The sequence below is a fragment of the Giraffa tippelskirchi genome, chromosome 5, assembly GCF_054371585.1.
Source record: "Giraffa tippelskirchi isolate mGirTip1 chromosome 5, T2T-mGirTip1v1.2.pri, whole genome shotgun sequence".
NCBI lineage: Eukaryota > Metazoa > Chordata > Mammalia > Artiodactyla > Giraffidae > Giraffa > Giraffa tippelskirchi.
In genome coordinates, this window is record NC_137279.1 from 92,883,783 (window position 1) to 92,910,530 (window position 26,748).

The following is a 26,748-nucleotide window of genomic DNA, read 5'->3' on the forward strand; positions in this document are numbered from 1 at the left end:
ACAGCACTTCCGGGAAGATGGCAGCGCACAAGTCACGTCTGTCACATGTTTCTGCGGAGAGGACCTCGCAGTGACGGTAAGGGGCTCCAGTCCCCAAATGGTGACTGTCGTAGCCCGGGCTCAGGAGCAAATGTGACAGAAAGAGAAGAGTTTTACCCAAGTGAAGCTGCGGTCGGAGGGCTGGAGTTTTAACCTCAACAGGAAGGAACCCTAGGGAAAGGAGCCAGCTCTTTAGAATCTCTGTGAGAATGGTAGCCCAGGGCCCCTTCTCCAGAAAACTCAGGTTGACTGGAAAGAAGACAGTTCCTGAAACTGTGCTCAGCCTTTGCAAAGATTGCGGAGCACAGCCTGGGATCTAGCTTCTGGCCACAGTTATCTGTTCTAGGTCGGTTAAGGAAATTCCTACCTGTGTCATTCAGTTCAATTAAGGACTGAACGCATTCAGGAGCTGCATAAGTGCACCAGGGGTTGGGGAATAAGACCAAGCATAGGCTGTGGTATATAATATAATTTCGAATTAATGCGACAAGGCATAGGCTGTGGTAAGTCTTAGAGTTTAAAGCATAAATGGCTATGAGCCTGTGTGTAGTGATTGAGAACACCAGTTCTGGAGTGCCTGAGGTCCTAGATCCGCTACTTAACCAGCTATTTGATTTGTGCAAGTAGCTAAACTTCTCAGTGCCATTTCTTCCGTTGTAAGTGACAGTAAAAGCACCTCCTGGGAATTCCCTGGTGGTCCAGTGTTTGGGACTCTGCACCTTCACTGCCGAGGGCTGGAGTTCAGTCCGTGGTTGGGGAGCTAAGATCCTGCAAGGAACCCGGGGCAGCCAAAACAAAAACCCAAAACACCTCCCAGTTGGGTTGTTGGAAGGATTAAATGAGATAATATGCGTGAAACAGTTAGCGACAGGCTGGCATTGAGTAAATGCGTAAGTGTTAGTTGTTTTTGTTATACCAGATCAGAAATAACTTCTGAGAAGAGGCAGAGTTTTGAAGTGTCCTTAAAGCCCTCAGTGTTTGAATTTTATTTCTCTTGCAGTATCAAGAAGCAGGATAGGGCAATTTCTTCACTCAGTGCTTCTCTGTTGGGACTCTCAGGGTCTCAGTTATGTTTTCAGGTAATCATCCTTCAAAGTAGAAATACGAACAGAAATGTGAGTCACCCTAAATTTGCTACTTTTCATATCTAACTAGACTAGTCATCATTCTTAAGCTTAATATGTAATGTTTAGGAGGGGTAGGTAACTTAACGATGTGTCTGATTTTTTTACTAGCGTACTTAGTAAACCTTCTTAAACACAAATGAAAATTTTAGCCTTCAAAGTCCTCACTTGGGGAGGCTAGAGGATTACTCCAGTAGTGCCATTGTTGTTGTTGTTCAGTTGCTAAGTTGTGTCTGACTCTCTGCAACCCCATGGACTGTAACCCGACAGGTTCCTCTGTCCATGGGATTTTCTAGGCAAGAATACTGGAGTGGGTTGCCATTTCCTTCTCCAAGGGATCTTCCCAGACCAGGGAGCAAACCTGCGTCTCTTTTATTGGCGAGCAGATTCTTTACCACTGAGCCATCAGGGAAGCCCCAGTTTTGCCATTAATCAACTTTTAAAATGGTTCTGCAATGCCTCTATTAAATGATCTTAATACAAAAATTAGCTTTAGTAACTCAGATCAGCAGTGATTGTCTTAGTTTTGAATGTCTTGTGTAATAAGCCATCTTAACCATTTCAAGGCAAATTTTGATATATAAGTTTGATAATGGCATTGTGGAGTCCAAAAAGGAGGAACACCTGAATGACTATAAAGAAATACAACTACAGTGGGCCCTTAAACAACATGAGTTTGAACTGTACGAGTCCACTTATATGTGGATTTTTTTCAATAAATACTACAGTAGCACCATCGTGGTTAGTTGAATCCTGGCATGTGGAAGGCTGAGTATAGAATTTGGGTTTTGGTATCAATGGCAGGTCCTAAAACAAGTCCCCTGCTGATAACTGCAGAGAAGGCAATGGCACCCCACTTCAGTACTCTTGCCTGGAAAATCCCATGGACGGAGGAGCCTGGTAGGCTGCAGTCCATGGGGTCGCTGAGAGTCGGACACGACTGAGCAACTTCACTTTCACTTTTCCCTTTCATGCACTGGAGAAGGAAATGGCAACCCACTCCAGTATTCTTGCCTGGAGAATCCCAGGGACGGCGGAGCCTGGTGGGCTGCCATCTATGGGGTTGCACAGAGTTGGACACGACTGAGGTGACTTAGCAGCAGCAGCAGCTGATAACTGGAGGGATGACTGTAGTTGGGAATGTAATAGAAACAGGGCTACTATACAGTCAGGCATCCTGGGCTCATATTTCCAGCTACATCTCTTACCAGCTGTATAAGAAACCAGGCAAGAAACCGAGACTTTATTTTTCTCCTCTATAAAATAAGGATAATATCTGTCTTATAGAACCGTCAGGGTTAAATGAGACAGTATAACAATATGTGTAATCCCCCTGTTAAATATAAGAGCACCTTTCTAAGCCGGACAGTTTCAAAAGGGGTGCTCCAACAAGACTGAAAGACAGTGGTGGTGTAGCCCCCACACCAAGTAAAAGGACAGTGTAAATGCTGGGGCACAGGTATAGGATACAGGCTCTATTAAGTACTGCTGTCTTATAACTGGAGGAGGAGATGGCAACCCACTCCAGTATTCTTGCTGAGAGAACCCCATGGCCAGAGGAACCTGGCGGGCTACAGACCAAAGGGTCACAAAGAATTACACAACTGAGCACAGACAGATATAACTCAGGTTAACAAACATCTCATTGCTTTGCTTTGTTTTTAACATGGTAATAGATCATGGGAGATGTTATCAGGCAGCGGTAAAGAGTGGGAATTCTGCAGACCAGCTGCCTGAGTTTGAATTCTACATGCATCAGCTGTGTGACCTTGAGCAAGTCACCTAACCTCTTTAGGCTTTAGTTTCCTCATTTGTACAAAAGGATAGTAATACTTTCCTGAATGCAAAGTTTAGGAAATCTTCCTGGACTGGGAAGATTACATGAAATGATCCATGTAAAGCCTTAGCAAAGCCCAACGTGTGGTGAGCTCTCCATAAATTTAGGTATTATCATTAATACCAGTCCTCCTTGACTTTCATCATGTTGACCTCTCTGTGGTCAGGGAGCTCCCCAAGGACCAGGCCTCCCAGCTCAGTCTCTGCTCCAGCTCCAGGAAAGAATTCTTATAAGAGCAGTCGGGATGGATTTGGTGCATGATTTGAGCACTTTCTCCTTTCCTCTTACAGGGATGACAGTGACTGCTTCTTCTCCAGTGAGAGCCTGAGGACAGTGACTTTTCTCATCATGAGTATCACCCCCGAGGTCAAGAGTCGGGGGATGAAGTTTGCTGAGGAGCAGTTGCTAAAGCATGGATGGACTCAAGGTGATTCCCATGGGGCCCCTTCCATATCCCCCAACTCCCTCACTACCCTCTGCCCAGGGGAGAGGCATTATCCTGGATTAACCTCTAGGTAGTCTGTTCAACGGAAGAGGAAAGGTTAAAGAGAGAATTTGCAGAAGAAAATTGCTGACATTTCCAGAAAAGGGAAGAAATATGGCTGTGGATAGTGAGAAGGAAGTGGCTGAGAGAACTGGGAGTGGGAAAGAGATGACCTCTGTCCTGAGAGAATTATGGAAAAAGAGAGTTTGGGCTCAAAGACATGAAGACCGTATGGAGAGGTGCTAGAAAGAGTGGAACTGGGAGGGTTTGTGAGAGGGACAGGACACGCCCAATGCTAGGTATGTGGAATTACAAGGAGTGGCATGTGCCAGGGTTGCTTTGTGAGGGCTTAGGGCTTAGGCAGTGGAATAAGCCAGGTCATTCACTGTCTTCTGCAGGCAAAGGCCTGGGCCGGAAGGAGAATGGTATCACCCAGGCCCTCAGGGTGACACCGAAGCAGGACACTCATGGGGTAAGACTGGACAGGCTGCGGGAGGTCAGTGGGGATGGGAGATGGGGGCCTTGAAGATAGGGTGAGGGAGGGAATGACAAGTCCTGAGTTCATACTTCTCTGGCAGGTGGGACATGACCCTGCTAAGGAGTTCACAAATCACTGGTGGAATGATCTGTTCAACAAGACTGCAGCCAACTTGGTGGTGGAAACTAGGCAGGTATAAGCTCTAATAGTAGGCATGTAAAACACAAGGGCCGGGGACATGTCGGGGTGAGGGAGACATGGCACCCACTCACACATACTTCCCCACAGGACGGAGTACAGATAAGACGCCTGTCTAAGGAGACCACCCGTCAGGATCATGCCAAGCCCAACTTGCTGTATGAGAAGTTTGTGAAGGTATTAGAGGCTAGGAATGAGAGTGCCCATCCCTTTTCCCTTCCCTGGTCTCTTGGGGTCTGAACAATTGCCTTGCATACCCTACCTGTTCTCAGAACTGTCCTAAGAGTAGGGTCCTGTGACTAACCTCGCTGTTGCTGACCTAGACTGCCCAGATCCTCGGCAAGAATTGAAATCTTCAGGCTGCATGGATCCCTGCCATCTGCTGAGGGGGCTGCAACAGGGAGTGGGAGGTGGGGGACAGTTGGGAGCTGCCAGAGGAGAGCAGGGAGGGGACATCTATTTCAAAGGACTTAGAAGCCAGAGGAGACCTGAGAGATTATCAGACCCATGGTCTTTTATTTTGCAGATGTGGCCAGAAGCGGGGAGGTGGCTCACTGAAGAGCCCACAGGTGGCTAGTAACAATAAAAACCTGTTCTAGCCAAGGACTGGAACCCAGGTGTTCAGACTTCCCTTTTCTAGCATGCCAATGGAAGGGAGCTGACATTTAACCATCTTCTATTACGTGCTTAAGGACTCTACATGTTATCCAGCAGATCTTTCCCATTCATCTCTGTGGCCATCTTCTGCTCCAGATCAGACCATCATCTCTTGCATAATTTCTTTCCCAGCCTCATAAGTAGCTAGGCTCCTCACTCTAGTCTCAATCCCCATGCCAATCAGTTCATCCTCCACAAAGCATCCAGAGTGTTCTCTGTAAAACACAAGTTTCACTGTCACTGGCTCTTCCTTGACCTAGGATGACACAGTCTAAAGGTGTCAGACTGGCTCAGATGGCCCTTCAGGCCCTGTCCTTGCCTTCTTCCCTAGCCTCTCGCCACTTCTCAGGACCTCTATCTACACTTTAGCCAGATTGATTCTGAATCTTTTTCAGGTACCATGTTTTTTCACCTTCACATTTTTGCATATGCTCCGTCTGGGACATTCTGCTTCCTTTACCTGCTGACCTTTTGTCTTTCAAAGCTGAGTTGCTTGTAGGAACTATTCCCCAAACCCTGAAGCCTGAGTCAGGTACCCCTCCTCTAGGACTGTTATAACAATTGAGATAATTGTTGTTTAGTTGCTAAGTCATGTCTGCCTCTTTTGGGACACTATGGACTGTAGTCCACCAGTATTTTCTTCATAATTGCCTATATTCTGCCACGTTTCCTTCCCTGCTAACCACGTAGGATCTATGTTGGCTGCACCCATCTCATTCTTATTCCACTCTGTATCCCCAGCCTTTTAATTCATAGTAGGTTCTTAACCTGGTTAATTAAAGAACTGTGCATAGGTATTGGGCCAGGGTGGGGGGGCACACAGGTTGTGGAAACAACCATCTTTATTGTCTGTTGCTAGAACCATGAGATGACCACCAGGGAACACTTGTCCCACTGTGAAGACCTGATGACTCAGAGCACTTGCCCCTCCCTTCTTGTTCTGCCCACTAGCTAGCTGGCTGTGGGCCAGAGAGCCAGGACTGCCCCTGCCCCACCCATCCCCAACTGCAGCCCACTTCCTGCCCAAGTTGGCACACCTCTGTGGAGGTCTGTAAGGAGTGGTGTTGGGGGCTGGCAGATTTGTGCCTCTGGCTATTTGAGATGGTGGTTGGAAGTGGTTTCCAGAAGGGAAGAGGGATGATGGTGGTGTTGAGTGGGCCTTGTCCATCCCCGTGATTCCTCCTTCTAGACGGCCACACTGACTTCAAGTGGGGAGAAGCCAGACAAGGACTGGGAAAGCTGCAGTGATGACGACAGCCAGGAACCCAAGCCTCCAAATGTGTGAGACTTCTTTCTAGTGCTGGGGCATATGGGAGGAGATGCCTTCAAATCTCAGAAGAAAGGACCAATATAATGCTTGACTGTGGTCTTCTTGGGGGGGTGGAACTGTTGTACTAGTGTTTGGCACTTCCAGGTCCTGAATAGGAACTCATTGGTGAATGTTTTAGAGGGGAGGAGAGGTCAAGCCTTTCCACCAGATCCATTTATAATTCCTGATTCCCACCCCTCTCCAACAGTCTGACCGATGAGATGCTGCTCCAGGCCTGTGAGGGACGAACAGCACACAAGTAAGTAGTGGTTGGCTTCTAGGGCTCCCTTCTTTGCTCCCCATCACAAGCCCACCATTGAGGGTGGCCTGTGCCACTCTTTTCACCCCAGAAGAAATGATTCCTACTCTTTCCCCATTTCTGAAACTGCCTGAAGATAGGTAGCTCCTCCTTACCAACTTTCCCTGCAGTCTCAAAGATTAGGCCTCTTTTCCCTGATAGCCTCCCTCTGACTTGTGCCCCATCTATTTCAGGGCTGCCCGTCTTGGGATCACAATGAAAGCTAAGCTTGCTCGCTTAGAGGCCCAGGAGCAGGCCTTCCTGGCTCGGCTCAAAGGCCAGGACCCTGGGGTCCCTCAACTGCAGTCTGAGAGCAAGTCCCCCAAAAAAAAGAAAAAGAAAAGGAAGCAGAAAGAGGAGGAAGAGGCTACAGCAACTGAAAGGAGTGCAGAAGAGTACTCAGAACACACTGACGAGAGCATCAGAAAAAGCAAGAAGAAAAGACGGCATCAAGAAGAAAGAGTCACAGATGAGAGAGAGGGCACAGCTGTAGCAAATGAGGAAGAGGCCACAAGAACAGGTGGGCTTGGGGAATTGAAAAACAGAGAACACATCGACCGGTCCCTCAGGAAAAAGAAGAGAAGGAGGCAGCACCACGAAAAGGAGAAGGTCGAGGTGGAGGTCTTAGATAATGAGGGAGGTAAGGTGGCTGTCAGTGGAGTCAGGACAGAAGAAGTAGAAAGAAGAGGATACACTGACCCATGTGGCAGGAGCAAAAAAAGGCGGCAGCAGGAGGAAGAAGACTTGAACACAGAGGATGAAGAAGTTGAAGAGGCTCTTGTAGATAGTGGGACCAGAGAAACAGAAAGCAGATCGTGCAGTGATCAGAAAAGGAGGAGAAGCAAGAAGAAAATACGGCAGCATCAGGAGGAGGGAGTCTTGGATGGACCTGGAGTCAACACTGACCAGAAAGCAAAAAAGAAGGAACAGAAGAAGAGAGACTGAAGGCCAGGTCACAGTGGGGCCCGACTGATGCCTCTTCAGGAGTTTAAGCCTCAGGGACCTGAGCTGATGCAGGTCTTATGCACCCTCTCAGTGAGGAGTCCCTCCCGAGGAGGAAATAGCTGTGGAACAGCAGTCCACTGAGAGGAGAGTGGTAGTGCCACGTCTGAGTCGAGGGAGAGGCAAGTCCCCCTTACAGCATCTAACCCAGAGATGGTGAACTCAAGCACCTGCAGGGGCCAGGCAGCTAAGGGACCAGGATGCAGGGAGCTGTGGCAATGCAGACATCTGAAGAGACATGTTGGCTAAAAGAAGCTGAAAATGTAGATCTACAGAAAATATACTGATTTTTTATTTTGAAGGCTAAGAAAAACATGCAAATTCAGCCCATAGGTTGCCAGTTTCTAACTATACCAAATTGAATAAACATCAGCTTGATCTTCTAGCCTGTAGATAAGTTGCGCCTGTCATCTCCATTCTCAGCCTGGGAAGGTCCTGAATACAAATTAGTTTCCTTGGAGGCCTCTGAAGAAATTCCTTCTGTTAACGTCTGGTAGTCTTGCTATGCTGTTAAGTGAAAGGAGAGAGTTCAGAGAACCTCACCCAGCTCCCTGTCTGCGTCCCTAAGAACTCTGTGCTTGTAAAGGACACCTCACCTGGGAGCCTTCTTCAGCATCTGAAAGTCAACTGTCATTGCCCCCAAATGCAATAGAAACCTCTCTTGCATATTGTTCCCCCAGAGAGAGTGCACCACCTCTCCAGTGTTGCTCTCTGGCTATGCCATCTCTTAACCGTTATTGTCAGAAGAGCTCCCAGGACTCCACAGTTCTGGGAGAGAGGCACTAAGTCTTTATTGAAGAGAATGCCCCCCACCTTCTCTCACTGCAGACGATAGACACATTCGGTGTCAGGGTAGGGTGGTAGGTTCAGCTGGTACTTCTTTTCCAGAGCAGGTGGCACAAAGCGACCCCCCAGGTAGTGGTAACGACCAGTAAACTGGGTTGCAGACTTTTTGGGTGCTGTCAGGGAGATGAGCAAGTCTGGCTGGATCCCTCCAGAGCTTCCCTTCTCCACGTCCCATCCTGAAAAGAAGGTGGTAGTCAGAGCAGAAGGGACTAAGATGGCCAGTCCCCTTCCACACCTTGCTCTGCTCTAACCTTAAAAGGAGTGGGAAGCCCCCTGGGTCCCCACCTAAGGAAATCATGTCCTTGAAGCTGCACATACTCCTGGGCTCTGGTCTCAGTCAACATGTAAAGGGCATTCCTAAATTCTTTGTTCCTCAGCCTTACTTTGGCTATGTTCTGCACCTCTAGACTCTGTCTGAACCTTGAATCAGGAACAAGAACTCCTAGGTACCTACCTCAAGACAGGGCAGGGCCCTGATCCCCCCAACCTCCTTGGACCCAGCACCTGAGGGAATGTCGATGCTGGCAATGGGCACAGTGAGTCCATTCAGGACGTTCAGGATGCTGCGGAATGGCTCTCGAACCTCACCCGTGAAGCTGAAGCCAAAGATGGCATCCACCACCAGCTCATACAGTTCGTCAATCAGCATCGGCTGTGGTAGAGCAGGAGAAGGAGAAGATGTCAGAGCTAGCAGCTTCACAAAGAACCCTTAACAGGAAAGGGCTGTCCTCTGTACCCAAAGACCATAGGCACAGGGAGGATTTTAATCTCATTCAAATGGCATTCTGAGGCCTAGAGTTCAGTGCAAGTCACTGATTGAGGCCAAGCTGAGTCCAGCCACATTTTCCATTCTGAGTGTCTGCCAACCACTGGAGAGGCTACAGTGTAGGACAGCCCAAGACTTGGGAGTCAGGAGGGACAGGCTCTGGCTTTGCCTCTGCCGTGAACTGGTTTGTGACTTTGGACAAATCACTTACCTTCTTTTACATCTCAGTCTCTTCATCTGTAAAACGTGCTAAGGAATTTTAAAAGGTTCTCAAGTTTCCCACTCCTAAATCCATCATCTGAAGACAAGGTTTAGGATAAGGTAGTCACTTCAGTTCCCAAGAGGGACACATAATGTGTTTACCACATGCTAGGGGAAGAGGAATTGGCTACAGCATGGAAAGAGTGACCAGGAGAGATTAAGAGGAAATAAAGCTTTAGAGAAGGGGGTGCTGGCAACTCATAAATGGAGCACACCCTATGACACCAATTCCATTCAGGTAGCTTACTTTAGGCACCTCTGTGTCAGGCACTCTCTCTGCCCTCTACGAGTTAATCTAGAGAGGAAGATTCGTAAGTGAGCTCAGCCTGGAAAGGTGAGGAAGAGCAGGATACAGGCAGCAGTTACTGATGAGGGCAATGAACTGGAGTCACCTACCTCTGGGGGCATTTCACCAAGGAAAGGGATGTCCATTTTCTGGCACTGCGTCACCAGTGCAGTGAAAAGTGGCTTGTTAGGCCTTTTAGGGTAATAGATGGTTGGCTGGTAGCCCTATGAGGAAAGGAAGGGGGTAATTCAAGCCCAGGTCTTGGAAACCTCTCCCCCACAGCCCTTCCCCATGTACTCACAAAGAGTTTGAGGTGTCGAGCACAGACCAAGCCATCTCCTCCGTTATTCCCAGGGCCACAGATGACCAGGACGGTAGGGGGGCTCCTGGACAAGGACGTGGGGGGATATGCCTGAAGACAGAGTCAAAGGAGATTCAGAGGGGCTTTGGGCAGTGACAGACCAGGCTTGGCCTGACCGTCCCTCCCCTCACTTCGTTGTGCCTAGGCCAGGGGGCTTGTACAATGGCTTGCCCCAAAGGTCTAGAGTTGTGCCACTGACCTTGGCAATGGCTGTGGCACAGCTCAGACCGGCCAGCTCCATAAGTTGGTCCACGCTGAACTGGTACTCATTAAACAGCTCCTGGTCCACGGCTTGGGCCTCCTCCTGGCTGAGGAAACCCATAGCCTGAGTCCGCACCCCTCAGGTGCTCCCTCGCGCGGGCGGCCCGGCCGCCCCAGGTCCCGCCCCCTTGGGTTCCACCCAAGTCCTACGCCCCGCTTGCCCGCCCAGAACCTCGCCTACCTCAGGTACTTCACTGCTGAACTCGCCATGACTTCTGAGTCCCCGCGACCACCCGAGATCAGCCGCTGCGGCACCCACCAGGTGGGTCCTGTGCGACAAGAACCGGCCTGGACTCTGACGCGCGACAGGCGCGAGCTTGCAACCAGCAGCCCGAGCCCCAGAAGCGCCCGCAAACCGGACATGCAGCTAGCCGGGAGGGAGCCCTCTGGCCCGCCCGGCGCATGCGCAGCACTTAGCCCTGCCCCCGAGGGGCCGGGCCCGCACACACGCTTGCCGGAAGCGGTCTTAGGACTGGCAACTCCGCCGCTTCTCCTCTTGTTGCTGTGCGCCAACGCCCCCAGTGCCTTCCCATCCGGCCCCGCCTCCATCAGGGCGTCTTGTCTTACGGTCTGGATCCCAGCCCATCGCCGGAGCATTTTCATACTGCCTCACAAATGACCCAAAGTGCTTTGCTCCCAAGCGCCCGTCGATAATAATTCTTCATTTCTTCATGTTTTTGTGTAGCAGTTCTGTTACTGCTAAGCTATATAGCATAGCAGTTAACCCGGATTCCTGCCCTACCACATTTGTCTCCTGTCTATAAAATGGGATACGAGTACATACGGGGCTGTATTCCATGCAAAGCCGTAGACAGCGTCAGGCACATAGGGCTCAATAAGTTAATGTTCTTATTAACACTACTAAGCGTGACCCCCCTCCCCAGTAAATTAGCCTCGCCTATCTTTGCTTTGGAGAAGGCAATGGCACCCCACTCCAGTACTCTTGCCTGGAAAATCCCATGGACGGAGGAGCCTGGTAGGCTACAGTCCATGGGGTCGCTAAGAGTCGGACACGACTGAGCGACTTCACTTTCACTTTTCCCTTTCATGCACTGGAGAAAGAAATGGCAACCCACTCCAGTATTCTTGCCTGGAGAATCCTAGGGACGGCGGAGCCTGGTGGGCTGTCGTCTATGGGGTCGCACAGAGTCGGACACGACTGAAGCGACTTAGCATAGCATAGCATAGCATCTTTGCTTACCTGACTTCCCAGGTAAAGAACCTGCCTGCCAGTGAAGGAGAAGTAAGAGAGGCGAGTTGGATCCCTGGATGGGGAAGATCCCCTGGAGAAGGAAATGGCAACCTACTCCAGTATTCTTGAGTCGCATGGACAGAGGAGCCTGGCAGGCCACAGTCCATGGGGTCATAAAGAGGCAGACATGACTTAGCGACTAAACAACAACAGGATTGAGGAGGGTGTTTTTATACTAGTTTATTCTTTTTCTGTAACATGAATTCCATTCCTGGCTAGCTCACTGAGAAAAGCAAAAACCCCTCCCACTTTAAAAGAAAACAATTATTTATTTATTTCGGCTGTGCTGAATCTTCATTGGTGCCAGGGGTTTTTTCCTTATTCAGAGCGAGGAGGGGCTACTCTCTAGTTGCAGTGCTTGGACTTTTCATTGTGGTTGCTTCTCTTGTTTCAGAGTCGGGGCTTTAGGGCACACAGGCTTCACTAGATGCGGTTCCTGGGCTCAGTAGTTGTGGTTCCCCAGCTCTAGAGCACAGGCTCAGTAGTTTTGGCACATGGGCTGAGTTACTCTGCGGCATGTGGGATCTTCCTGGACCAGGGATCAAGCCCATGTCTTCTGCATTGGCAGGCAGATTCTTTACCACTGAGCCATAAGAGAAGCCAGCACCCCTCCTGCTTTTAACTATTCCTCTGATGCTGTGCAGTGCTGTGCTTAGTTGCTCAGTTGTGTCTGACTCTGCAAACCCATGGATTGTAGCCTGCCAGGCTCCTCTGTCAATGGGATTTTTCGAGCAAGAATACTGGAATGGGATGCCATTTTCCTTCTCCAGGGGATCTTCCCAACCCAGGGATTGAGCCCATGTCTCCTGTGTCTCCTGCATCACAAGCAGATTATTTATTTACTCACTGAGCCATGGGAAGCCAATGGGAAGCGCATTCCTCTGATAGTCTCCTTTTTTATTATAAGAGGCTTATGATCTCCTATGGGTTATAACCTTGCCTTCATCTATGTTTGTTTTACATGTCTGATGTGGAAAATTGAATGTATCAGACTGTGATTGAGGTGGAAAATTGTTTAGGTTGGACTATGTTTGTGGTTTACTCATCCTTGTTTTTTAGTTTATTCATCTTAATTGAAATACAGTTTACATTACAATTGCATAATCTTATCTAAGACTTCACAAACTTTGTTTTATAGCTTCACCAGTATATAAGTAGCTTCACTTTTATATATTAGTCATGACTTAGTGACTGAAATGGCACCCCACTCCAGTACTCTTGCCTGGAAAATCCCATGGACGGAGGAGCCTGGTAGGCTGCAGTCCATGGGGTCGCTAAGAGTCGGACACGACTGAGCGACTTCACTTTCACTTTTCACTTTCATGCATTGGAGAAGGCAATGGCAACCCATTCCAGTGTTCTTGCCTGGAGAATCCCAGGGATGGGGGAGCCTGGTGGGCTGCCGTCTATGGGGTCACACAGAGTTGGACACGACTGAAGCGACTTAACAGCAGTGACTGAAAAACAAGACTCCCTACAGGCCTACTTGAGGAAATTAGTCAATTCTGAAGATTCATTTCTAAAACACAATGTGAAGCATGTTTCTTTGACATAGATAACATTTTGAGTATATGTCCCTAGTGCTGATATGAGTCTTCTCATTTTATCCTTACAACAACTGTTATTACCCATATTTTACAAATGAAGAAGTAAAAGTGTTAGTCACTCAGTAGTGTCTGACTCTTTGCAACCCCATGGACTGTAGCTGGCCAGGTTCCTCTGTCCATGGAATTCTCCAGGCAAGAATATTGGAGTAAGTGCCATTCCCCTCCCCAGGGGATCTTCCTGACCCAGGAATTAAGCCCAGGTCTCCTGCACTGAAGGCGGATTAGGAAACTGAGGCTCAAAGATGTTGAATGATATGTCCAATGATACACTGATAGCTGTCAGTGGAGACAGGACCCAAGCAGCTTGACCTAAAGTCTGAAGTCTTAAGCATTATTCTATGCTGAAATGCCTCTCCAATGCAGAGCTATATAACTGAAGGGTTATCAACTGCTGACTTCATTTAGATGAGATGTAACTATAAAATAATGACACAAAACATATCCCACCATACACACTTAGAATTTATGAAACAACCAACGAAGGCTGTCTTCAGGAAGGCAGTGCCCAACCTATTCCACCTTGCTGCCTTTCACATTTTGGAGTTTACTCTGGAAAATGTCTTCAAAATCAATTTAAGAAGGGCACGTCAGGCTTCTCTGGTGCTCAGTGGTAAAGAATCTCCAGTGCAGGAGACACACAATCCCCTGATCTGGGAAGATTCCACGTGCAGACGAACAACTAAGTCCGTGTGCCACAACTACTAAGCCTGTCCTCTAGAGCCCACGAGCTGCAACTACTGAAGCCCATGCACCTAGACAACCCATGCTCTGCGACAAGAGGAGAATCCATTGCAATAAGAAGCCCGAGTACCGCAACTAGGGAGTAGCTCCTGCTCACCACAACTAGAGAAAAACCTGTGCAGCAATGAAAACCCAGCACAGTAAAAAAAATAAATAAAAAATTTTTAAAGAAAGGGGGCATGAGGATTGAGTATTTGCTGCGTTCCAGTTGCTCTGCCTATATTATCTAATTTGATCCTGTCCATCCTATGATGTATTTGTGTCCTTATGTTATAGATAAGCAGTTGAGTAGCAGAGAGAAGTTAAGTAATTTTCCTAAGGTAATATAGCTATGTCCTTTTCATTATAGGGGACTGGAATGCAAAAGTAGGAAGTCAGGAAACACCTGGAGTAACAGGCAAATTTGGCCTTGGAGTACAGAATGAAGAAGGGCAAAGGCTAATACAGTTTTGCCAAGAGAACGCACTGGTCATAGCAAACACCCTCTTCTAACAACACAAGAGAAGACTCAACACATGGACATCACCAGATGGTCAACACCAAAATCAGATTGATTATATTCCTTGCAGCCAAAGATGGAGAAGCTCTATACAGTCAGCAAAAACAAGACTGGGAGCAGACTGTGGCTCAGATCATGAACTGCTTATTGCCAAATTCAGACTTAAATTGAAGAAAGTAGGGAAAACCACTAGTCCATTCAGGTATGACCTAGATCAAATCCCTTATGAGTATACAGTAGAAGTGACAAATAGATTTAAGGGACTAGATCTGATAGACAGAGTGCCTGATGAACTATGGACAGAGGTTCATGACACTGTACAGGAGACAGGGATCAAGACCATCCCCATGGAAAAGAAATGCAAAAAATGCAAAAAAGCAAAATGGCTGTCTGAGGAGGCCTTACAAATAGCTGGGAAAAGAAGAGAAGTGAAAAGCAAACGAGAAAGGGAAAGATATTCCCATCTGAATGCAGAGTTCCAAAGAATAGCAAGGAGAGATAAGAAAGCCTTCCTCAGCGATCAGTGCAAAGAAATAGAGGAAAACAACAGATTGGGAAAGACTAGAGATCTCTTCAAGAAAATTAGAGATACCAAGGGAACATTTCATGCAAAGATGGGCTTGATAAAGGACAGAAATGGTATGGACTTAACAGAAGCAGAAGATATTAAGAAGAGGTGGCAAGAATACACAGAAGAACTCTACAAAAAAGATCTTCACGACCCAGATAATCACGTTGGTGTGATCACTCACCTAGAGCCAGACATCCTGGAATGTGAAGTCAAGTGGGCCTTAGAAAGCATCACTATGAACAAAGCTAGTGGAGGTGATGGAATTCTAGTGGAGCTATTTCAAATCCTGAAAGATGATGCTGTGAAAGCGCTACACTCAATATGCCAGCAAATCTGGAAAACTCAGCAGTGGCCACAGGACTTGAAAAGGTCAGTGTTCATTCCAATCCCAAAGAAAGGCAATGCTAAAGAATGCTCAAACTACCACACAATTGCACTCATCTCACATGCTAGTAAAGTAATGCTCAAAATTCTCCAAGCCAGGCTTCAGCAATACGTGAACCGTGAACTTCCAGATGTTCAAGCTCGTTTTAGAAAAGGTAGAGGAACCAGAGATCAAATTGCCAACATCCACTAGATCATCGAAAAAGCAAGAGAGTTCCAGAAAAACATCTATTTCTGCTTTATTGACTATGCCAAAGCCTTTGACTGTGTGGATCACAATAAACTGTGGAAAATTCTTCAAGAGATGGGAATACCAGATCATCTGACCTGTCTCTTGAGAAACCTGTATGCAGGTCAGGAAGCAACAGTTAGAACTGGACATGGAACAACAGACTGGTTCCAAATAGGAAAAGGAGTGCGTCAAGGCTGTATATTGTCACCCTGCTTCTTTAACTTCTATGCAGAGTACATCATGAGAAACGCTGGGCTGGAAGAAGCACAAGCTGGAATCAAGATTGGCAGGAGAAATATCAATAACCTCAGATATGCAGATGACACCACCCTCATGGCAGAAAGTGAAGAACTAAAGAGCCTCTTGATGAAAGTGAAAGAGGAGAATCAAAAAGTTGGCTTAAAGCTCAACGTTCAGAAAACTAAGATCATGGCATCTGGTCCCATCACTTCATGGGAAATAGATGGGGAAACAGTGGAAACAGTGTCAGACTTTATTTTCTTGGGCTCCAAAATCACTGCTGATGGTGATTGCAGCCATGAAATTAAGACGCTTACTCCTTGGAAGGAAGGTTATGACCAACCTAGATAGCATCTGTAAAAGCAGAGACATTACTTTGCCAACAAAGGTCTGTCTAGTCAAGGCTATGGTTTTTCCAGTGGTCATGTATGGATGTGAGAGTTGGACGGTGAAGAAAGCTGAGTGCCGAAGAATTGATGCTTTTGAACTGTGGTGTTGGAGAAGACTCTTGAGAGTCCCTTGGACTGCAAGGAGATCCAACCAGTCCATCCTAAAGGAGATCAGTCCTGGGTGTTCATTGGAAGGACAGATGTTGAAGCTGAAACTCCAATACTTTGGCCACCTCATGCGAAGAGTTGACTCATTGGAAAAGACCCTGATGCTGGGAAGGATTGGGGGCAGGAGGAGAAGGGGACGACAGAGGATGAGATGGTTGGATGGCATCACCAACTCAATGGACATGGGTTTGGGTAGACTCTGGGAGTTGGTGATGGACAGGGAGGCCTGGTGTGCTGCGATTCATGGGGTCGCAAAGAGTTGGACATGACTGAGTGACTGAACAACAACAACAATATAGCTATAAAATGGTAAAGCTAATGATGTTTGATCCTGACCTAGTACCAATACTCTTGTGTGGCAGATGCTGCTACTTGTCCCTCAAAATCATTCTCCTTCTTTCTTCATTTAAAGGCAGTTTAATTGGCTTTGTTACAGCCAGTGAATCTACATCTCAGTCAAGACATCTCCAATGCCTGACAAGATAATAAGCTCCATTGAGATAAGGAAGATTAACAAAACCTGGTTTTGTGCCTGAAACCTAGTAGGTCCTCTATCTACAAATATTTTAATGAATCCTTAAAATCTCATTGTGAAGTAATTCATAGTGCAGTAGAATACTTCTTATCTGACATGACTAGAAGTAGATTATTTTATTTCCATCTGTCAAAGTGTGACCAGGGTCTTGCCTTTGAAGATAAGGCCAAAGATTGTAGTTATCCATCTTCTTTCTTGCATAAACTTCACCATTTACATATCACCTACCAGTTTGAAGTTTGCTTCCTTAAGGTGGAACAAAAAATTGATGGTATATTTAAAGCAATCTGAGTGCAAAATTCATCTAAATTTTTATGATTTCCCCCAATTTGTAATAGTCTCTCCGCTCACATCTAATTCAACAGCAGTTTTTAAAGTCACTCACCTGAATTGCGTCTTCTAAAGATTCAATTTAGTTGTCATAGAAACAGCTTGTTTTCACATTCTTAGTTCATCAGTTTAATTACAAACTACAATAACACATACAATTGGAATAAACACATTTGGTATCAAACACGAACAACTGTTGGTAAGCAATGGCTTAACTGGGGGAGTTGAACTGCACAGCATCCTAAAAGGTACTCACTGCCTAGGTATGAATCTCAGCTTCACTTACTAGTTGTGTGACTTGGCAGGTAAACCACTTAACCTTTGTGCCTTCTTTTCCTCATCTGTGAAAGGGGATTCATCTGCTGTGAGGATTAAAGGAGAAGACACTTGTGAAGCACTTACAACAGGGTGTGGCATATGCTAAGTGAGCAATGTTACAAAATACTGTTGTTGCAGCAGCTAGCAGCAGTACTGCTGCTATAAGCCCAAGGGGCCCTGCATCCAGTATCTGCTTTTTTTTTGTGGAGGAAGAGGAATGCATCAATAGCTCGGTTAAGGTGTATCTTCTGTAGCATGAGATCCCCATTTCCCATATGAGAAAATGGAGTCAGTGACCCTAAAGTGTCTTAAACAAGGTGTCATGCTTTTAAGAACTGGCAAGGCCAGATTGTGAGGTTTGATACCAGAAAGAAAGGGGAGAAATTTACCATCTGTTTTCCTTTTTTCTTTTCCCTGTTGAATCCAAAAATCCCAATGAGAAGCACCCAGAATGCCTTGGTGCTGAGACTGCCAAGCCCTTGTCCAGCCTGCTTGGGGGGCCCACTTGCAGACACTGTATTCCATGCCCATGCATGGAAACAGTGGGGAAGGGGTTCAGTCCCAGAAGTCCCTGGAGTGTGTATGTTGGGTAGGTACTGCAAAGGGCATGCTGTGGCCAGCAGGGGATGGTCACATGATTATGCAGAAGCCAGACTCCATGGATCTCCTCTGAGGGTTCCTCCGGGGGGGTTCCCTGGGCTGTTTGAATGACCTGAAGGAGGCAGAGAGGGGCTTGCCAGCGGGAGTGACTAGGGAGAGAAGAGAAGGCAGCTTGCTCTGGCTACAGCTTCTGTAACCCTCTCTGGCCCTACCTCTGCTGGTGGGCTCCAGGGCAGGGGGTAGTACGCCGCGTGTTCCCCCATTCAGTAGGACTCTCCCTTTCGCTGAGGCCTACACTCAGGCCGTGTAGGAGGCAGGGGACACTCCGGACCTCCAGAGCTGGGTGAAGGTTGTGCAGATTGCTAAAGGGCAAAGTCAGAGAGGCTCAAAGTACCATGTCCCCAGGCAACAGACCACCTCTTCCCCCAACTTTAACAGTGATCATGTTCCATTAAAGTTATCCAAAGTCACATCCTCTCCTACTTCTTTTATCCATTCTCCAGGCTTCATCCCTCCTCCCAGGTACCCACCTATTGCCATGGGGCCCGTTGGGTACCAGAAGGCCAGAGTTCTCCATTCTGAGGGGGCCTTGGCCTCCAAATGAGAGATGGGCCTTGGGTCTTGGGCCTGGATGGAGAGAGACCAACACATTCATCACAGGCCTTGCTGCCCCAAGAACCATCATGGGGGGAAAGGGACATCTTTGGGAGAAGAACCAGGAGGGTGGGTATCAGGAGATGCTTTGGTCACTGTACACAGAAGGTCCACCTGTATAGGGCAGGTGCTTGGCAAACTTGGGCTGACTAGATGGGCGTGATTCACCAGTGTTACTAGTGACTGGAAGAAAACACACTGAAAAGAAGACATCAGTGAATTCAAGTCACCAGGAAGCAAGGAACTCTGCCTTCAGAGTGCAAAGCCTGTGGGGGAAGAGACTAGTAAGCTAAGGTAAGAAAAGCATCCAGTGCCTGGCATGTAGTAGGTGTGGAAACCTTGGTGCTCCAAAATGCAAAGTTCTAGATGTTAGGAAAGCCTCAGGAGCAGGGGGGAAGAGGCAAATTCAGGAAAGAGTTTAGGCAAAATGGTCCAGGGCCTTGAGAGAGGAGCAGAAAGCGGGGAGGGCTGGTCCTGGCCTTGGGAATATGACAAGTGGGAGGGTGGGGTAAAGGAAGTGAGAGCACTCCCATTTGGGGGAAGGCGATGCTAGAAGCAGCTTCCTTAGACTCACCCTCCAGCCTTGGTGCCCAAGATATCGTGGGAACATTCGCTGACTCTTCCTCTTTCTCCCCGTGGCCTTCCTCTAACTCATCTTCCCACCCACCGGAAGATCTGTAGAGGCAGGAAACAGGGGGCAGAGTGGTACTTTGGCCAGGTCCCCTCCTCCCCATGTCCCATCCACTGTGCCAGGCTGTGACACCTCCCAACACACCCCAGAGGCCATATCTGTCCCTGAAGCTCTGCTCCCGCCCTGCTTACCTATGCTGCACTCCTGGTGTGCCCCTGCCTGCCCTGGCTGGGGTCCCTTCTACCAGGCAGGCTCCACCTGGAGCCAGGGATCTCCCTGGAGCTGAGGTCTAGGAATGAAGAGGGGTAAATGGGATCAGTTTGAGAAAAATGGCCATCCCATCTGTAGTTGTGGTGTGAATGTATGTTCCTTCCACGCACAATGGCCCCAGAGAGACAGAGAAGTGCTAGAGACAGCTGGGCTGTGCCTGGTGTCTAAGGATGAAACTACAGGGCAAGGCCCTTTGTTCTGTTAAGGTCCCCAGTAGTAACTCTCAAGTTAGAACTGAAGCTCATGGACTATCAGACCTAGCAGAGCTTGATGACCACCTCATCCTTCATGGGGCCTCCAGGGACAAAGTCACAGAAAGTTGGTGGCTAACTTCGGATAGAACCTAGGTCTTCTGACCCCTAATCCAGTCATCTGCTTATACCAAGATAATTTTACTTGCAAACTATAAATATGATGTCCTAGTCTTTCAAATAAGAGAGGACATAGATGAAAAAGTAAAAGTGTTAATCACTCAGTCGTGTCCAGCTCTTTGCGATCCCGTGGACTGTAGCCCACTAGGTTCCTTTGTCCATGGAATTCTCCAGGTAAGAATACTGGAGTGGGTAGCCATTCCCTTCTCCCAGGGATCTTCCCAAGAGAGGACATAAGTTCAGTTCAGTCACTCAGTCGTGTCTGACTCTTTGAGACCCCATGGACTGCAGCACGCCAGGCTTCCCTGTCCATCACCAACTCCTAGAGCTTACTCAAACTCATGTCCATCAAGTCCATGATGCCATCCAACCATCTCGTCCTCTGCCATCCCCGTCTCCTCCTGTCTTCAATCTTTCCCAGCATCAGGGTCTTTTCCAATGAGTCAGTTCTTCACATCAGGCGGCCAAAGTATTGGAGCTTCGGCTTCAGCATCAATCCTTCCAATGACTATTCAGGACTGATTTCCTTTAGGATTGACTGGTTGGATCTCCTTGGAGTCCAAGGGACTCTCAAGAGTCTTTCTTCTCCAGCACCACAGTTCAAAAGCATCAATTCTTTGGCGCTCAGCTTTCTTTATAGTCCAACTCTCACATCCATACATAACTACTGGAAAAACCATAGCTTTGGCTAGACAGACCTTTGTCGGCAAAGTAACATCTCTGTTCTTTAATATGCTGTCTAGGTTGGTCACAGCTTTTCTTCCAAGGAGCAAGCATCTTTTAATTTCATGGCTGCAGTCACCATCTGCAGTGATTTTGGAGCCCAAGAAAATAAAGTCTGTCACTGTTTCCATTGTTTCCCCATCTATTTGCCATAGAGTGATGGGACCAGATGATCTTAGTTTTTTGAATGTTGAGTTTTAAGCCAGCTTTTTCACTCTCCTCTTTCACTTTCATCAAGAGGCTCTTTAGTTCCTCTTCACTTTCTGCCATAAGGGTGGTGTCATCTGCGTATCTGAGGTTATTGATATTTATCTCAGCAATCTTGATTCCAGCTTGTGCTTCATCCAGCCCAGCATTTCTCATGATGTACTCTGCATAGACATTAAATAAGCAGGGTGACAATTTACAGCCTTGACGTAATCCTTTCCCAATTTGGAACCAGTCTGTTGTTCCATGTCCGGTTCTAACTGTTGCTTCTTGACCTGCATACAGATTTCTCAGGAGGCAAGTCAGGTGGTCTGGTATTTCCATCTCTTGAAGAATTTTCCACAGTTTGTTGTGATTGACACAGTCAAAGGCTTTGGCGTAATCAATAAAGCAAAAGTAGTTGTTTTTCTGGAACTCTCTTGCTTTTTTGATGATCCAATGGATGTTGGCAATTTGATATCTGGTTCCTCTGCCTTTTCTAAATCCAGCTTGAACATCTGGAAGTTCATGGTTCACATACTGTTGAAGCCTGGCTTGGAGAATTTTGAGCATTACTTTGGTGGCGTGTGAGATGAGTGCAATCGTGTGGTAGAGACATAAAACCTAGCAAATAAAATATATTCAAGCATAATTTCAATTCCTGGGGTAAGTAGGATGCCTGAGAAATCTCAAAGTGTGAGGAAAGAGGCAGTTGAAGAGACACTGACCTGTTGAGAGAGGATGGGAGATAGAGAGGGAGGGAGGAGGAGTTCGGAGAAGGAGGGGCACAGGTAGAGACCCACAGAGAACTGTCCCCTAGAGAATGAGAGGAGAGAACCTCCTTGGAGCACTGCTCCCATCCTGTGGCTCTTTTGGGAACTGCAGCCAAAGACAAATCTTCACGTCCTGCAGGTTTGGCTCAGTTATCTTTGATGGTGTGCGTGCGTGCAAGTGTGCTCAGTCATGTCTGACTCTTTGGGATTCGATGGACTGTAGCCCACCAGGCTCCTTCTGTCCATGGAATTATCCTGGCAAGAACACTGAGTGGGTTGCTATTTTCTCCTCCAAGGGATCTTCCAAATCCAGGGATGGAACCTGTGTCTCATGGAGCTCCTGCATCGGTAGGCTGATTCCTTACCACTGAGCCACCTGGGAAGCCTCTCAACTTCAATGGCAGCCTTTGGGCTTCACCCACTGGGCTAGTTACCAATCAGCCAAAGCCCTGGCACAGCCCTGGTGTTGGGGACGTGCCACAATCCCCCACCAACCTCCCCACCCCCAGGTGGCCTCTGGAAAGTGGTATGTGTCCCACATGCAGGCCCTAGGGCAGATGAACACAGACAAGCAGTCAGGTGCAGCATCTTTGACATCAGCTCCACTCATCACCACCCCGTTCTCTGGGTTACCTCTCCCCACCCCCTACTGCTTGTCTCGGGTGTCATCTCACCAGGGTGTGAGTCGGAAGCAGCCCACCCCACGCCAGGTGGGTCCTTATGGCATCTGTCAGCTTGGCCACCAGCCGCTCTCGCACAGAATCTGACTCCTTCTGGGGAGAGAGTGGATAATGGAGTAGTGAGGAAAGCCTGGGCTTCGAGACCGGGGAAGAAATAGAAAAGGAGGAGGAGAGGGGCCTTTGTCTCCTCTCTTTTCTAGCCCATCCCTGTGCCTTTGCCAGCATCCTGCCACCGCCTACCCAGAACTGTGGACAGAGATGAATTCTTCCTCACAATAGTGTCCCAGGACCCAGCACACCATGTGCCCAATGCACATTTGATGAGTGAATGGATGGTGGTGGTGGGGGAGACAGGAATATCGGCTGGAGAAAGCATGTCAGGAGAGCAACTGGAGGGCTATTGGGAAACAGTTAGATTCTGGGATGGAGGGTCTCACCGGACACCGGGCCAGCGCTTCCTTATAGTACTTCAGAGCCTGGTCATGCTGTCCCAGTCTGGCTGCAGCAGCCCCCAGACCCTCACAGGCCTGCCATTGCCCCTTCACGTCCCCTGGGGAAGACAGTCTGAGAGGTCCTCCCATGGCTCCCAACCCCACCGACCCTCCCCTCCAGAGGTCCTCCCCACCAGCCCCAAGGATCCTCAGGCTTTGCCCCACCCCAAGCCACCTGCAAACCCCTCCGCCTCACCAGTGTCCCGGGCAGCCTGCAGAGCATGTAGGTAGTTGTCTCTGGCGGCCTTGTGGTCTCCCAGCTGGCTCATTGCAAATGCCAGGCTGCCAAAGCTCCAGCCCTGCTCTCTCCGCTGCCCCACAGAGCCTGGGGACAGAGCCCGCCCCATCCTAAGAGATGACTTGGCCTGCCCCCCATCAGAACCCTGCCCCCGAACGAGGAAGGGAGGGTTGCTAGGAGTCCTGGTGCGCAACCCTGGCACACCTCCAGAGGCAACATGAAGGCTTGAACTCTTGAAACCCAGCCTGAGTTTTGGCCTGAATGCCTTCCCAGGCTACTTTGAGCCACATAAAAACCCAGGGAGGCAGGCAAGGCAGGTATTAATAGCTCCATTTTTACACACGTGCAACCTGAAGCTCAGAAAGCAGAAATAATGTAATGAAAGTCACACAATCATTTAGAAGAAGCACTGGGGTCCACTTCAGGCCTCCCCTTCCAGCCAGGTTCTTCTCTCTGCCCATTGCTGCCTTCCCAGTCCCAGGCTTCAGCTTCTGGGCCCATAACCCTCTGTCCTGCCTGGCTATCCCGTCTCCTGCACCCTCCCACCCCCACTTTCTCTTCCCTGGTTTTGGACTTCCCAGTCTAATTAGTTCTAAAGTATAACCATAATTAGTTCTAGAGTTCCAGCCTTGGGGCCCCAGCTGGAACCCCTCTCTTAGCCCCTTGGTCTCAGTCTCACTCCCCAGTCCCTGGTACCTACCATGTAGGTCAGCAGCCTTCTGGTGGAACTCCCGGGCTTCCTGATAGTTGCCAAGGGCATTGTGGGCCATCCCAAGGTTCCTTAGCACCGTGGCCTCCTCTCCTGGCTCCTGGCACAGGGGCAGGGCTTGCAGGAAGGCCTCTACTGCTAGCGGGAACAGCTGGAGCTGGGAGTAGCCCAGGCCTAGATCGTTATAGAGTTGCCCTAGAGGGCATGGCCAAGGTCACTGGTCAGATGCTGCTGAAGCTGTACTGGTGCAGCCTCTGTCCCACTCTTCCAGGGTTCCCCCAGCCCCTCCCAGCCCTCAGAAATGCCTCTGCTTCCACCCTGTTTCTCAGAGTATCACCTGGTCTGAAACCCCCCACACCTTCTCAGCCCCAAGGCCTCACCTAGCTGTCCCCGCTCAGTGCTTCTCTCAGCAAGCCTCCGACTTTCCTCCAGCACCTGCATGACTTCACCCACCCTGTGCTGCCCACTCTTCAGCATACACCCCGCTGCAGCCCCCAATGTCAGGGCTGCAGCCTGGGGCTGCCCTGCTTGGGCATAGGCCCGGCTCGCTTCTTGCAGGCAGTGGGCTGCTAGCCCAGGCTGTCCCAGAGCCTGGTAGCAGGCTCCCATTTTTGCCTGGGCTTGTCCCTGGTCACCTAGTGGCTGGTAGTGGCACAGGGCCTTGTGGTACCAGGCCAAAGCTTGAGGCAGGTCACCCAGGGCATGGTAGGCCAAAGCCACATTGAAACACTGGTCGCCATGACACCCGCCCTGGGCTGTCTCTTGAGGTTGAGCACGTAGGAGCAGCTCAAGGCCTCTGGCTGGGTCCCCAGTCTCCACGTAGGCAGCCCCCAGGTTGAAGGCACAGGCCCGGAGAACAGGAGTGTCTCTGCTTTGTGGTGACTTGGAAGCCAGGAGGAAGGCCCTTTGGAAGCTGGTCAAGGCCTCATGGTTCCGGCCAGCCAATAGGCCCCTGTGGCCAGCCCTGGTGAGGGCTTGGATGGTGGCCTCTTGCTGAGGCCACTTTCTTTTCTTCTTTTTCTTCTTGGAGCTTGAGGATGAGAGCGAGGGTTCTTGGGGGGTATCCTCGGTACTGAGGGAAGACATAGTGCTGACAATAGGGAGCACAGGGGTCACTATGTTATCCTTGGTCCTCCAAAGGACCACTGTCCCTCTACAGCAATTCAGCTCTACTTCTGCCCTGGTGTGACCCTCAAGGTTTCAAGGATTTCTCTCTGCCATCTCACTTTGCTTCACCTATCCCATTGGACACCACATCAACTCTCACTCTCATGTGCTGACTAATTGTTCATCCTCCAAGACTCATTTTAAGACAAGGAAGGGGCAGGGCACAATCTTCAAAAAAAATGACTTAGCCTGAGGACACAACATAAACTGATTAGAACCAACTGGATCCAAGATGGCGGACTCAACTTCCACTTGACCTTGAGCCTCAGTATACTCTCAATGTAACACACCCCAGGTGCCATGATGGTTCTAAGGATGACCACAAAATGTCAAAAAGTGGGTGGTGGCCCAATTCCTTGAAATCCCCACCCCTTTTCCAAAACAACTGGAATGCTCCTCCCAATCATTAGCCTATGTAATCACCTCAATACTGAGGATACCCACCAAGAGCCTATGTAAAAATTGACAACCCCACATACTCTGTCTATGGAGTGTGTTTCTTCCCTGAATAAACCTTCTTTCTCTTTACTATGGCTTAGCATTGAATTCTTTCCTGCCTGATGCCAAGAACGCATACTTGGCATCCACCCCAGGGACTTGGACCTGGGATGTGACCATCCTCTCTCAAACCACTCTCTTTCTTGCAACAATTTCAAGTAACAGCTTCCTTCAGAAAGCCCCTCCCCTCAACCAACTGGGTCCTTCTTCTGTACTCCCATAGTGCTTATTTGTACTTAGGTCTTTTATGGCATTTTCCACACCAGGTTAGGGTTGTTGACTTTCTTGACCATTTCCCCTACTAGATTTGGAGCAACTTGAATGTTCTAAAACAGTAGATTCTCAAAATATGTTTACCCAATGAGACGAAAAAGTTGTGGAGATGGATGGTGGTGAAGGCTGCACAGCAATGTGAATATACTTAATGCTGCTGAACTGTATGCTTAGAAGAGGTTTAAAATGGTGAATTTCATGTTATATATATTTTTGCCACAATAAAAAAGGAATGAATAAATGAACAGAGCACATACAGGGCCTCTGCTCCACCATCTCCTTCACTCTGTGCATCCAAAGACATCCACTCACAATCTACATACTCCTGCTGTCTAATCTCAAGGTAGAGTTCAAGTCAGTTCAACAAAAACTCAATGTGCTCCTGCTGTGTGCCAGGAGCCAGCGCTAGGGGCACAAAGCTGACTAGGCCATGGAATTGGCAAGGAGCCACCTTTCAGGAGCAAGGCTTCTGTGTCTCCGTTTACTGCATACTGCCGATCTCAAGGGGAACCTCTCTCTCCCCTACCCCCTTGACTTGCTGTCTGCTTGCTAGTTGTGGTCACCTAAAAGCCTGCTGTTGTCTCATGTGTTTCTCATTAGTTTCTCTCCCCTAGAAAGGCAAAGCCTTTTTCCTGAATTCTTCTCCCAAGAGACAGGAAAAGGGGTGGAAAAGGCCCAAGCGCTGAGTTCTCAGTCCCTCCCATTTTCTTCTTCTTCTTCCTTGTTGCTTTTTTTTTTTTTTAAGGAGAAGCAAGCAAAGGTGATACATTCTCTTTTTAAAGAAACTACCCCTGCTCCTAAGAGCAGCCAGAAATTCTGTCTCTTAGAGGCCCTCCTTCCTGGGCATTCCTGGCTGCCCCCACCAGACCTTGGGGCCCCAGGCACAGGCGCCTTACCTTCTTTGATCTTCTCTGTAGCTGACTTTCTGGAATGGTCACTCTGGCTAGGGTTACCTCTCTCAGCTCTTAGCTCAGAGCCCCTGGGGTTACCAGACAACCAGGTACCACCCTC

At 48.6% G+C, this 26,748-nt stretch overlaps 3 protein-coding genes across 8 annotated transcripts; 1 reads left to right on the forward strand and 2 right to left on the reverse strand.

Annotated features, from left to right (window-relative positions):
• The first annotated feature begins 12 nt into the window (after nt 1-12).
• GPATCH4 (G-patch domain containing 4) lies at nt 13-7,811 on the forward strand. Of its 3 annotated transcripts, none has more exons than XM_081494177.1 (9): nt 13-76; nt 1,040-1,154; nt 3,291-3,427; nt 3,883-3,956; nt 4,063-4,155; nt 4,251-4,337; nt 6,007-6,098; nt 6,335-6,385; nt 6,619-7,811. In XM_081494177.1, coding segments are annotated over exons 2-9 (1,287 nt in total). In that variant the 5' UTR covers nt 13-76; nt 1,040-1,152; the 3' UTR covers nt 7,370-7,811. The 3 variants fall into 3 exon arrangements, with proteins under 3 accessions (XP_081350303.1, XP_081350302.1, XP_081350304.1); XM_081494176.1 differs by having other exon boundaries at nt 1,040-1,118; XM_081494178.1 differs by lacking the exon at nt 1,040-1,154.
• On the reverse strand, nt 4,656-10,604 carry NAXE (NAD(P)HX epimerase). 4 transcript variants are annotated; one of them, XR_014054913.1, is made up of 8 exons: nt 10,389-10,604; nt 10,146-10,254; nt 9,887-9,997; nt 9,696-9,809; nt 8,777-8,924; nt 8,240-8,448; nt 5,855-6,361; nt 4,656-5,032 (listed from the first exon to the last, which is right to left on the reverse strand). XR_014054913.1 is itself a non-coding variant. In XM_081494180.1 (7 exons), the coding sequence occupies exons 1-6, from the start codon at nt 10,568-10,570 to the stop codon at nt 8,246-8,248; spliced, it is 867 nt and encodes a 288-aa protein (XP_081350306.1). In that variant the 5' UTR covers nt 10,571-10,604; the 3' UTR covers nt 4,656-5,032; nt 8,240-8,245. The 4 variants fall into 4 exon arrangements, 3 of the variants coding, with proteins under 3 accessions (XP_081350306.1, XP_081350307.1, XP_081350305.1); XM_081494180.1 differs by lacking the exon at nt 5,855-6,361; XM_081494181.1 differs by lacking the exon at nt 4,656-5,032 and having other exon boundaries at nt 5,278-6,361.
• Nucleotides 10,605-17,260: 6,656 nt separating this feature from the next.
• On the reverse strand, nt 17,261-26,748 carry TTC24 (tetratricopeptide repeat domain 24). Its single transcript, XM_081494188.1, has 11 exons — nt 26,634-26,748; nt 24,180-24,889; nt 23,791-23,994; nt 23,049-23,177; nt 22,799-22,911; nt 22,356-22,454; nt 19,550-19,647; nt 19,302-19,402; nt 18,604-18,700; nt 18,286-18,435; nt 17,261-18,185 (listed from the first exon to the last, which is right to left on the reverse strand). Exons 2-11 carry the CDS (start codon nt 24,883-24,885, stop codon nt 18,104-18,106), a joined length of 1,779 nt encoding a protein of 592 aa, XP_081350314.1. The 5' UTR covers nt 24,886-24,889; nt 26,634-26,748; the 3' UTR covers nt 17,261-18,103.